This window comes from Bubalus kerabau, chromosome 15, assembly GCF_029407905.1.
Source record: "Bubalus kerabau isolate K-KA32 ecotype Philippines breed swamp buffalo chromosome 15, PCC_UOA_SB_1v2, whole genome shotgun sequence".
In the NCBI taxonomy this organism is placed as follows: domain Eukaryota; kingdom Metazoa; phylum Chordata; class Mammalia; order Artiodactyla; family Bovidae; genus Bubalus; species Bubalus kerabau.
This window is the reverse complement of record NC_073638.1, coordinates 43,826,364-43,838,793: the sequence shown is the minus strand read 5'-3', so window position 1 is coordinate 43,838,793 and position 12,430 is coordinate 43,826,364. Positions and strand designations below refer to the sequence as shown.

Here is a 12,430-nt window from a genome sequence, read left to right as displayed (position 1 = left end):
GAATGGCAATCCACTTCAGTATTCTTGCCTGGAGAATTCCAAGGACAGAGAAGTCTGGTGGGCTACAGTCCATGGGGTCACAAACAGTTGGAACGACTGAGCGACTCACACACACACACACACACACACACACACAAAGACAAAGCAAACATTTCAGCAGGGTGTTACAGACTTACAGAGTCAGTGAGCATGCTGAGGTGGGCCAGAACATGGAATTACATTTAGCCAAGGTCTCTTCTAGCTCATGAGTTTGAGCCTTTGTGAGGTTTTCCTCCCTGCATATGGCGGGAAAGTTTCTATATGAGTTGGGATATGCTGGGTGGAAGCCTGAAGTATGGTGTCAGGTTGAAGAACCCCCAGAAGTCAAAGAAACCTGAACGCCCACCTGACATTAGGTTAGAAGAGAAAGGCAGTGAGGGGCAGGACAACAGGCCGTGCACAGGAAGCTGGTTCCCAGCTTACTCCTATTCAGAAAACAAGATGCCTATCAACCTGCACCAACTCGAGCTGCTCCGGCTCCCAAGTCACTACAATTGTGCAGATGATCTGGGCAGTCCAGTGTCAGGAATGCTGAGATGGACCAGGAAGTCAATGTGAGAACAGGTCCTTCTGGACATGGCCAGGAAGTAGGTGAAATGTTCTCTCTGTTTCCCATCAGTCTCCCATTTTAGGATCCAAAGATCCCCTCTTCATATAAGCCCAGGGTTCCTATACACCCAGGCAGCCCTCAGGAAAGAGCAAATCATGTTAAATGCGTCAACCCTACTGCGTTAATGGTAACATGCAGTATTTAGATGTTTCAGCCAAGGAAATAAATCTCTAGCTGGCATTTCAGGTAGTTAGGAGGCTAAGATCGTACTAGTCCTCAAGGGACTGCCCCATCGATCTAAAAGTAAGATGGCCCTACCATTCCCATTTGGCTCAGCTGGTAAAGAATCCGCCTGCAACGCGGGAAACCTGGGTTTGATCCCTGGGTTGGGAAAATCCCCTGGAGGAGGCTACCCACTCCAGTATTCTGGCCTGGAGAATTCCATGGATTGTATAGTCCATACAGTCCATGGGGTCACAAAGATTTGGACACAACTGAGCAACTCTCACTTTCACCCTTGCCATAGAAGAAGTTCCAGTAGGGCTCTACTTCAAAGGCCAAACCAGCCAACATCTTCAGGACACAACATTTGGAATGTCATGTCACCCTTCCACTCACTTTTAAGCAGGGCTTCCCAGGTGGCACTAGTGGTAAAGAACCTGCCTGCCAACACAGGAGACCTAAGAGACATGCATTCGATCCCTGGGTTAGGAAGATCCCCTGCAAGAGCAGAAGAACCATCAACCTTTTTCGCCTAGCTCATGTTTCACCTAACATCATCTGCTGCTCCAGAATTTACAAAGTACTAACTGTGACCCGCAACCATAGTCTGCTCCTGCATCCTCCATTGAAAACAAAGCCGCTGTGCCCAGCTCTGCATCACTGGAGGGGCATTCGTTACCTGTTCTGGGACTTGCGGTGACCTCGTGTGTCCTTCTTGGGTCTCCGGGTGACGGGTGGGGCTGGGGTGGAGGGCAGGGGGGGTGGAGCAGCAGGTGTGGGTGAAGGAGGTAGACCATTGCTTGGCTTACTCTTGGGGTTCTTGTCAGCCTCATATTCAAAGGTGCGCTTGGGTTTGGGGACAGGGTTCACAGCGGGATCAGGGGAGCTCTTCGGCGGCAGCAGCTGGGAGGTTGGGCTATTTCCAGGGGTCCCTGGCTTAGCGGGGCCACTGCCTTCCCTCTCCGGGGGTGGGCCCGCCTCCCCCCCAACTCCAGCCGCTCCTCCTGCCCGGCTGTCAGTGCTCACACTCGCGTTCCCTGTGGGTTCCTCCAAGGGGCCCAAGGTCCCAGTCTTCCATCTCCCTCGGTCTACGCTGTAGCAGCTGCTGGGGAGCTGGGGGAGCCCCCGGCCTGGCTGCTCCTTCAGGGCCTGTTCAATTTTCTGGATCCGACTCAGCACCGCTGAGCTCTCCTTCCTGCTGCTGTGCCCCCTGAGTAAGGCACTGGGCTCGCTCCGGCCTGGCCGTTTCTCCAGCCGGTAGAAAGAGTCCCGCACAGGGAGCGCCTCTCCCTCCTCCTCGGTCTCAGGGTAGGAACACTCAGAGAAGGTCCTGCTCATCCTCCGGAGGCCCCTGAAGTCGAAGGTCTTGTCCGAGCTGCAGGGGGACGGCACCACGCTGGGGCAGCCCACACTAGGGCAGCCCTCACTGGCCGCCCACTCACCCCCAGAGCCCTCCCGCTTCTCTCCACACACGCTCATCCTGGGCGAAGCCTCTCGGCGACCCTCCCATGCTGAAATCTTCTCCCGGATGCCCAGGCTGTGGGCACGGGGGCCAGCACGGTTCAGAAAGACACTCCAGGGGCCCACTGCTGACCCCAGGGACGGAGTGCTCTGGGCGAGCGGCGGGGAAGCAACGATGCCCTCTACATTTTGGGCTGCCCCCCGGATGTTCTCCTTCTGGTCCTCTCTCTTGCACACGACAGGACTTCTGTCCAGATAACCGAAGCTGGTGGCCTTGAGGGGACAGACGGGTGGTGATGTGTTGGGGGAGGGGGCTTGAGGATGCTGGGGTGAAGGCTCACGGTGATGCCAGTCCTTGAGGAGCAGCCGGGAACCGGAGCGGCTTGGGTACCTGCAGGCTGACGTCTCACTGTCACTGAGTGGGTAGATGGGACTCCTTGGTGGGGAGAGAACCGGAGGTGGAGAGACTGACTGAGACCTAGGAGGAAAAAAGAGAAATGGCAGTGTGTGGACTGAGAACACTGTTTTATTCTTAAAGAGCTCAGCTCACCCCTTTCCTATGGGACTCTCAAGCTCAAAGTACTATATGCAATAATGTACCTTCCAAAGCTGTACTCAGGAAGAAACATCTTATCCAGAGTGGGCTACACTCAATGGGTCTCTCTGCCCAGTTCATACCCAGAGGCCCTGGGTACCGTCTGCCATAGAAGCCAGGTCTACGGCAGGCCAGAGCATCCCCAAAGTCCACCTCGGCCAATCAGAGAACAGTAAGACCAGAAGTGTGCTGCTAAATGTTTAATAATCAGCTCCTTGCAGGGAGAAAGCATAGATTTGTCACACCTGCCAACTTCCACAATATAAATATTCCTACTATGGCTAAGTTCAGACGACCCATGTGACCTCACTAGATGTGGAGTTGGGAAGAAACACTCATGATCAACTCTCATGAGCTGCTACAAAGCATCTCCAGCACCCACTTCCTAAAGTGGTCCCAAATATGCACTTGACCCCTCTGATCTATCTCCTTGACAAGCCCCATCTCCCCTCAGGCTTCTGCTACCAGACACAAGACACTCCACCTCAGCTTGGGTCTTGATCAGAACTCAGATCCCTGAAGGTCTCAAAAGGATCAGAGGTGTGCATGTGTTAGTCGCTTAGTGATGTCGGACTCTTTGCAACCCCATGGACTCAGATCCCTGAAGGTCTCAAAAGGATCAGAGGTGTGCGTGTGTGAGTCCCTCAGTCATGTCAGACTCTTTGCAACCCCATGGACTATAGCCCACCAGGCTTCTCTGTCCTTGGGATTCTCCAGGCAAGAATACTTGAGTGGATTGCCATTTCCTTCTCCAGGGGATCTTCCCAACCCAGGGATTGAACCCTGGTCTCCAGCATTGCAGGCAGATTCTTTACCATTTGAGCTACAGGGAAGTCCCCCAAAAGGATCAGAAGGGCCCTTCAAGAAAGAATCCTTTCCACTGTCTCAAAGGAGGCTAATGGGGAAAGAAGACCAGCTCCTTCACAGCTCTAGCCCCTAGCAGTGGTATCACATCAAACAAGCCACCTCCTAGCTCCAGATCAACACACAGATCTTAGCAAATATTGGCAACAGTTCTAATAAGTGTTTTTACATTGTTGTTGTTCAGTCACCAAGACGTGTCCAACTCTTCACGACCCCATGGAATGCAGCACACCAGACTTTGCTGTCTTTCACTATCTCCCAGAGCTTGCTCAAACTCATGTCCATTGAATAGGTGATGTCATCCAACCATCTCATTCTCTGTCGCCCCCTTCTCTTCCTGCCCTCAATCTTTGCCAGCATCAGGGTCTTTTCCAATGACTCGGCTCTTCACATCAGGTGGCCAAAGTATTGGAACTTCAGTTTCAGCATCAGTGCTTCCAAAGAATATTCAGGGTTGATTTTCTTTAGGATAGGTCTTAACATATATTTATTCATTCAATCTTCACAAAACTCTGTCATATTATTATACATTATTATTTTCTTCATTTTGCAAATGAAAAACACTGAGGCATACAAAGGTTAAACATCTCATTCAAGGTCTCAGCTGGTACGTGAAGCCATGACTACACTATGTTGCTGCTCTAAAGACGAGGCAGTGGCCTCCACCATCCTTGTGAACTGCCGGGGTCCCTAGACATAGATCAGCAGAGACCCCTACAGCTCTGGGCACAGTCCTGTCTCCAGTGTAGTGTTTGTAAGTATCAGGGAACCTCTTGGTCTTCCTTATGAGACCATGATTTCTTCCAGGTGGAGGGACACCTACTCGGTATCTAGAAGGTGCACCATGAACAATGAACAAATAAAGACAAGAAAAGGTACAGGTGAGCTGACTGAAGAGAACCACGGGCATACTTCCTCATTGGCATTCTTTTCTAGTTGTCTACTAGGGCAATCACTGTCAACTTTCAGAAATGTTCCCGAACTGCTTTAGTTCAAAGACAGCAGGGCTTCGCCAACACTGCATGCTCCCAAGGCCCACCTGACTCTAATCCCCAGGCCTTCAGAGTGGGGCAGTCCAGACTCACAGGCTCCAGAGCACCATGCCATCTGGGGAATGCAGCCAGCTGCCCCTGAGCCAGGCTGCTGTCGCTGCTCGATCACACACAGAAAACTGCAGCTCGGGTGAGTCAGGGATTGGCCAACAATTCCCTGTTGGGTCATAGCCTTTGGCTGCCCCCAGTCAACAGGAAACTTCAACATGCTTAAGTTGTTTTTAAAAGGGCAAGGCAAACAAGAGCCATCCCACGTGTACATGGGCACAGATGAGAGAAATCCGGTGCCCAGCCAAGCTGATGACCAAAGAGACTTTGCTCAGCAAGGAGGTGTGAAACGAGTACTCCCCAGGGCGGGCAAGGCTAGGGCAACATGCCAAGCTGGAGCCTGGGGAGAGCCCGACCTAGTCATAATCCAGAAAGGCCCAGGTCCCTCACTTCTTTCACAGAACCACGGATGCAAAAGGTCAAAGTCCAGCCCTGTAAGGCAACAAGCGTCTGGGCTACACAAAGGACTCTATGTCTCAGTTACTCTTCACTGGAGGCGGGAGAAGATGCCTTTAACAGAAGATGACTTTGTCATGTGTTTATTCATTCAGTAATAATTACTGAGCACCTACTTCATGCCAGGCCCTGCTCTAGGCACTAGCTATCAGAATAAACAAGAGACAAAAATTCATGTCCTCATGAAGCTTGAATCCTAGTCAGTGGTGGCCAGTATTTAATGAGACTCAGAATCTCTCAGGAAGCCCTTTCAAACTATATATACCTCATCTCTCTAGATATTTTGATAAATGCTCCCCTACGAAGTAGCTCCTCAACCTTCAAGGTGAGAATTCACCAGTCCATGAAGCCACTGGGGAATGGGGGCAATGGCTCCCACAGGGGGACAGAAAAACAGCGAGAACCTCTGGTCTGTTAAGATCCCAGCCTGCTTCTGATGCTTTCAGAAAGGATGACTCTGTAAGTTCCCTCAGTAGTTCGAACATGAAGGCAATTCCACAAGTTAAGAAATTCTCTCAGTGCCTAGTCTGTTTTAACTGAGGCTTAGTTTTTCTCTCCTAGTGAAGGATAAAACAGAGAAGAGACAAGCCCTTCCTTTAAAGGTCCTGGTCTTCGGATCTTGGCTCATCTGGGGCCCAGAGCCACAAGTGCTCCTCGCCCAGACCCACACACAGGCCAAGCCAATGTGCTCTGGCAACTCGGGGTCAAAAGGAGGCCTGACTCCGTTGACCTGGAGTCCAGGCACCCCAAGGTTCATCACTGAGCAGCAGCGTTCACTCATACCACGTCATCGATAAGGCCCCGCCCCTCATGGGCTCCAATGCTCACCGGAGGATAGAACTCACTGCATTTCTCTGCACGTTTCCAATTCTACCTGGTATCAGGAATGTGACCATGGGCAAAGCCACACAGGCTCTATAAGCTGCCAGTATCAATTCCTCAAAATGTTGTTCTAACTACATCAGAGTTGTTGTAATGGGCACATGTGACTATGGATATGAAATGATGTTGAACATTGTAACTCATTATGACAGTTTATTATTAGTAAGCTTTTCAGCAGGTTATCTAGGCTGGTTGTTCTCAGTAGAGGGTAAGAACATCACAGTAGTAGCATTTAAGTTCCAGCACAGCCACTAACAATTTACATGACTGCCGCAGATAACTTTCTCTAAGCTTCAGTTTCCATATCTCTGGCAGAAAACAACAAAATTCTGTAAAGCAATTATCCTTCAATTAAAAAATTAATATTTCTTTTTAGAAAGGAAAATGACCAGAAGCGGATCACACAAAATAAATAAATAAATAAAATGGAGGTTAAAAGAACACACATCTCAGCAGACTGCTGTAAGGAATAGAGACAATACAGATCAAGGGTCGAGTTCAGTCGTTAACACACAGCACTCAATCTTAGCTTAATAATAACTAACATCAACAAGGAGCTGCCTATTCAGAATAATCACTTGATAAACTTACTGTAGCCCACCAGGCTCCTCTGTTCATGGGATTCTCCAGGCAAGAATACTGGAGTAGGTTGCCATGCCCTTCTCCAGGGGATCTTCCCAACCCAGGGATCGAACCCGGGTCTCCTGCACTGCAGGCACATTCTTTACTGTCTGAGCCAAGAGTCAGACATGACTTAGCAACTCACACACACACACACACACACACACACACACACATATATCAGGGAAGCCTGGGAAGGGAAAGGAGTAAATTAAATACAGTCATAAATTCTTTGCAGCTCACGCTATCAAAAGGTAGAGTCTATTCTTCTGCCCCTTGATTCTAGGCTGACCCTGTGATTTGTTTTGATGAACAGAATATAGTAGAAAATAAACTGTCTCAGTTTCAAATTTGAGGCCTCAAAAAGCCTTGATGTTTCCAACTTCACACACTTGGGGTTCTGCCCTGAGACTTTCACATAAGAAAAACCAGTCTGGTGTTTCAGAGGAGGCCATGCACAGTGTCACTGTGGACCCCAACCACCACATGGGCCTGACACATGGTGAGGTCATCTTGGAGCCAATGAACCAGCTACATGAGCAAGCCTGGGGGAAGCCAGTAGAGGAACTACTCAGTGAATGCACAAGAAATGTGAGAAATCACTGATTGTTCTAGGCCCCTAAGTCTTAGGGTGATTTGCTACAACAAAATAGCAAACTGATGTGGTGGGAAAGGCTGGGCTTGTGTGTAGGTGGCCCCCCATCCCCACCCCAGTGCAGGACCACCGTCCTGGGCCTCCCATCCCCATGCCTCTCTCCTGCACTTCCCTAGAGACCAGCTGCCAAGGGCTGCGTGTTCAGACTACACCTCTCTCCCCCTTCCTCTCACTGCTCAAGGCTCTGGCACTCTTCTGGGGGTCTCCCCCAAGCATTCCCTGGAAATGAAGCTAGCTCTGCAGTCCCAAGAATCAGCTTCCATCAGTGTTTGCTCCCCAGTTGAGGAGGCTTGGGAGAATCTTCACCTAGAGCACAGGACGGATGCGTGTGTCCTTGTGACAATGAGTGCACACAACAGGTGGCAGCTCCGAGGCACAGATGGGAGCGTGTGCTCACTCTGGTCCTCAGTTTCATGCTCCAGTTGTTTCCCAATTCCTCACACTGAGGTTGGAAGTGAAAGCCACTCTCCCCTTGTTGCACAAGGAAAGACTATCGTCAAGAGAATGACGGTGCCAGGACCCAGGCTGCCTTAGGAAGCCAAGCACCTGAGAAAAGCCTCTTTTGGGGTCTGGTCTCTCATTCTGCCATTGACAGGTTCCAGCTTCATGTCTTCAGGGCTCCCAGGGCAGCTCATAGCCAACCTTCCCTGAACCCTGAGCAAGCGGACAAAGGAAGCCACCTAGTTACCAGATCACAGTGTGCAAACCGTAACAGGCTTGAGACATGCCTCAGCTCTTCATCCATTCAACCAGCATGTACGGAGCACCCACTACACACTGGGTACTGTTTTAGGCATCAAGGATCAGCAAAGACTAAAACTAGACAGTCTGTCTCTACAGGTTATAGTCTGGTAGAGGGAGACAGTAAGCTTTATTTGTCTTGAGTGAATAGACAATAAACAAACCCATGCTGTGAGAGGGTTGTGGGGCCAGTGAAGGAGAATAAGGCAGGGTGAAGGGGCAGAGCTTAACAGTGGAGGAGATCAGGGGAGGCCCCTCTGCCAGGGACCATGAGAACAGAACCTTAAGGAAGTAAGCAATGTGTTTATCCAGGGGAGGAATATTCCAGGCAAGAGGAGCAGGAGGGCAGAGGCTTGGGGCAACTGCATACTTACTATATTCTGGGGGCAACCAAGGGGCCAGCGTGGCCAGAGTTGAGTGTGAAGAAGAGGAGTGGGCTGGAGATCAGTCAGAGGCACCAGAGAAGCCCACAGACCAACAGGAAGGCTGGGGTTTTACTCTGAGAAAGGAAGCTCTCGAAGGAGTGTGAGCTGAAGAATGACATGCTCTGATCATATCAGAAAATGAAGTGCAGGGATGCAAGGTGGCCACAGTGAGATCATGTAAAGGCCACTGGAACAATCCATGCAAAAAGTTACTGTGGCCTGAACTAGAACGACAGCAGGACAGATGGATTTTTCTCCAGGGCTAGGCCAATCAGATTTGCTGACAGAGTGGATAAGAGGTTAAGAGAGACAAAGGAAAGTCAAGGATGAATCACAGTTCTGGGCCTGAGCACCTGTTAGAAAGGAGTTGGGGTTATAAATTTCCATTTGGGATTTGTCAGTGGTATACAAGTATTATTTTAAAACCTCATGGCTAGATGAGAAGAGGAACTAAAGAGCCTCTTGTTGAAAGTGAAAGACAAGAGTGAAAAAGCTGGCTTAAAACTCAACATTCAGAAAAAGAAGATCAGGGCATCTGGTCCCATCACCTCATGGCAAATAGATGGGGAAACAATGGAAATAATGACGGACTATTTTCTTGGGCTCCAAAACCACTGCAGATGGTGACTGCAGCCATGAAATTAAAAGAAACTTTCTCTTTGGAAGAAAAGCTATGACAAACCTAGACAGCATATTAAAAAGCAGAGACATTATTTTGCTGACAAAAGTCTGCTAGTCAAAGCTATGATTTTTCCAGTAGTCACATATGGATGTGAGAGTTGGACTATAAAGAAAGCTGAGTGCTGAAGAATTGATGTTTTTGAACTGTGGTGCTGGAGAAAACTCTTGAGAGTCCCTTGGACAGAGAGGAGATCCAACCAGTCAATCCTAAAGGAAATCAATACTGAATATACACTAGAAGGACTGATGCTGAAGCTGAAGCTCCAATACTTTGACCACCTGATGCGAAGAACCGACTCATTGGAAAAGACCCTGATGCTGGGAAAGATTGAAGGTGGGAGGAGAAGGGGAGGACAGAGGATGAGATGGTTGGATGGCATCACCGACTCAATGGACATGAGTTTGAGTAGGCTCCGGGAGTTGGTGATGGACAGGGAGGCCTGGTGTGCTGCCGCCTTGGGGTCACAATGTCGGACACAACTGAGCGTCTGAACTGGACTCAGCGACTGAACTAAACTAAGCAACTGAACTGACTGACATGGCTAGATGAACCATCTAGGGAGTCAGTGTACCTAGGGAAGTCCAAGGGTTGAACCCTGGGGCATTCCAGCATTTCCAGCTCAGGTAGAGGAGGAACAACTAGCAAAGGAAAACTGGGAAGAGCACGTAGTGAGGAAGGAAGGAAACCAAGAGGAGTGATATCCTGAGAACTTAGAGAAACAGGGAGTGATCAGCTGAGCCAAATCTGCTAACAACTAAGCAAGGAAAAGACTACAGAGTGACCCCTAGATTTAGGTAGTTACTGTAACCTTGAGAAGAGAGATTCTGGTGGAGTTGTAGGAAGGGAAGCCTGACTAGAAGGAATTCAAGAAATTAAAGAGAGGGAATGGAGACAAGGAGCTCAGACAACTCTTTCAAAGGTTTCCCTAAAGGAGGAACAGGAAATGAGGTGGTAATTGGAGGGGAATGTTGGGTACAGAGTGCATGTTTGTATGATGACCGGAATAATCCAGTGGAGAGTGAAACGCTGTTCAAGTAGGGCAAGTGCAGGCAGTGAGAACAGTCAGCAGTGAGTGGGCGTGAAGGGCTAGGGACCTCACGCCTATCTACGGGGTGGGGGGCTTAGACTGAAGAATCCCACTTGGTCTCATTCCCAGGCACCCAGACTTGAGTGTCTTCTCACACAATCTCATTCCTAGGCTGCTTTCTGCTTCCTTCACCCCAGCTTTGACTCCTGTATATATTCCCAATTCATTCCTCATAGGGAAGACAAGGTCAGATCTGTTCTTTCTTCCCTCTCCCTGAAGCATCTGATCCAGCTTCCTCCCCAGACTCAATGATGTACTCGATGCCTAAGACCTCAGATCTTCCCTCCCCGTGCCATCCCCACTGCAACGTGCTGGCACCTTGATTCAGATCTTACCTTTCACTGAGACTGTTAAAATAAGCTCTCAACTTCCCTCTCTGCCTTTGGCCTTAACCCAGTTCAAAGGCCATCCTCTTGCCTCCTGACATCTTTCTAAACTACAAAACTCATCATTCTTCTAACTCCCCACTATCTAAGGAATGAAAAGCAAATTCCTGGGCATGAATCACAGGGACCTCGTGATCCAGTCCTCATGTGTCCTCTATCATCTCATACTGTCTTTTCCTCCAAACAAATCTGCATCTCCAACTTAGCCACATCAAACTCCTTGCTTTTCACAACTCTAGGCCTTCACACATTCTGTCTCCTTTGCTGTGGTGCTGGCTTGTCTACTTACAATCTCTGTGGCTCCTCTGTGGTATCTCTCTTGACACTACCCCCCTCACCCAGGTGGCGATGTGAGATTTGATGCCTCCACTGTGCCTGGAAAAAGTCTGTCTTGGGACTTTGTAACATTTTATTGGACTGTACGGTTTCATCATCTGCTTCCCTCACTAAACTATGTACCAGTGAACCTACTTGAAGGTGGTGACAGAGTCTTGTTAACCCCAATATCCCCAGCTGTTTGCATGGCATCTAGAATTTAGTAGGAATTAATACATCTGTTCCAACCCAGGGGTCGAACCAAGGTCTCCTGCATTGCAGGTGGATTCTTTTCCAGCTGAACCATCAGGGAAGCCCAGGAACACTGGAGTGGGTAGCCTATCCCTTCTCCAGCAGATCTTCCCAACCCAGGAATTGAACCAGGGTCTTCTGCATTGCAGTAGGATTCTTTACTGGCTGAGATACCAGGGAAACTCAATTCATTTAAGAACCAAAGTTGTTTGTTTTCTCCTGTTTTCTATTTCAGTGTGCTTAGAAACTTGTTATACTATGTGTCAGATAGTCTTGTTTGTCTAATGATTGTTTTTATTTATTGAGCTTGTATATACTAGGTACTAGTAAGTAATTTTGGAGAAGACAATGGCACCCCACTCCAGTACTCTTGCCTGGAAAATCCCATGGATGGAGGAGCCTCATAGGCTGCAGTCCATGGGGTCGCTAAAAGTCAGACAGGACTGAGCGACTTCACTTTCACTTTTCACTTTCATGCATTGGAGAAGGAAATGGCAACCCACTCCAGTGTTCTTGCCTGGAGAATCCCAGGGACGGGGGAGCCTGGTGGGCTGCCATCTATGGGGTCGCACAGAGTTGGACACGACTGAAGCGACTTAGCAGCAGCGGCAGCAGAATGACTAAATGAACAAATAAAAAAAAATTATTTAAACCTAGGTCTCCTTATGACTCCCCAGGGTATTGTTCACAAATTTCCTCACCTCCCTCTTTGAGCCACATGACCCAAAGAACAACATAGAAATGTACAGAAAGCACTTAGTGCAGCCCAGCACGGCTATCAGTCCCCAAAGCCTTCTCCCGCAAGGCAAAAATCGTACCCTAGGCCAAGAGTCTATAGAGACCTGGGTTTTGCTCTTGTCCTGGATCCCTCACTTCCTGGATGTGCTCATGACGAAGTCACCTAAATTCTCTGGGCCTCAGGCTCTTTGTCTATAAAACAGTGGTAAACACTTGCTCTGAGTATCCTCACATACTAGCTGTGTGACTAAGATGATGTAAACTTTAAAAGTGTTTGAATACCAATAACAGTTCCATGAAGACAGAAGAAATATATAAGAGAAGTAAATACAAAACAGCTAAAGGACACTTAAGACTCT

The 12,430-nt window shown here is 48.9% G+C and overlaps 1 protein-coding gene across 3 annotated transcripts in view; it reads right to left on the bottom strand.

Moving 5' to 3' along the window:
* Window positions 1–12,430, bottom strand: part of DENND2B (DENN domain containing 2B) — a 167,732-nt gene that overhangs the window by 36,450 nt on the left and 118,852 nt on the right. For all 3 annotated transcript variants that reach the window (XM_055548708.1, XM_055548707.1, XM_055548706.1), the window contains one exon: window positions 1,491–2,750. In XM_055548708.1, the coding sequence (XP_055404683.1) occupies window positions 1,491–2,750 (1,260 nt within the window). The remainder of the gene's footprint in view (window positions 1–1,490; window positions 2,751–12,430) is intronic.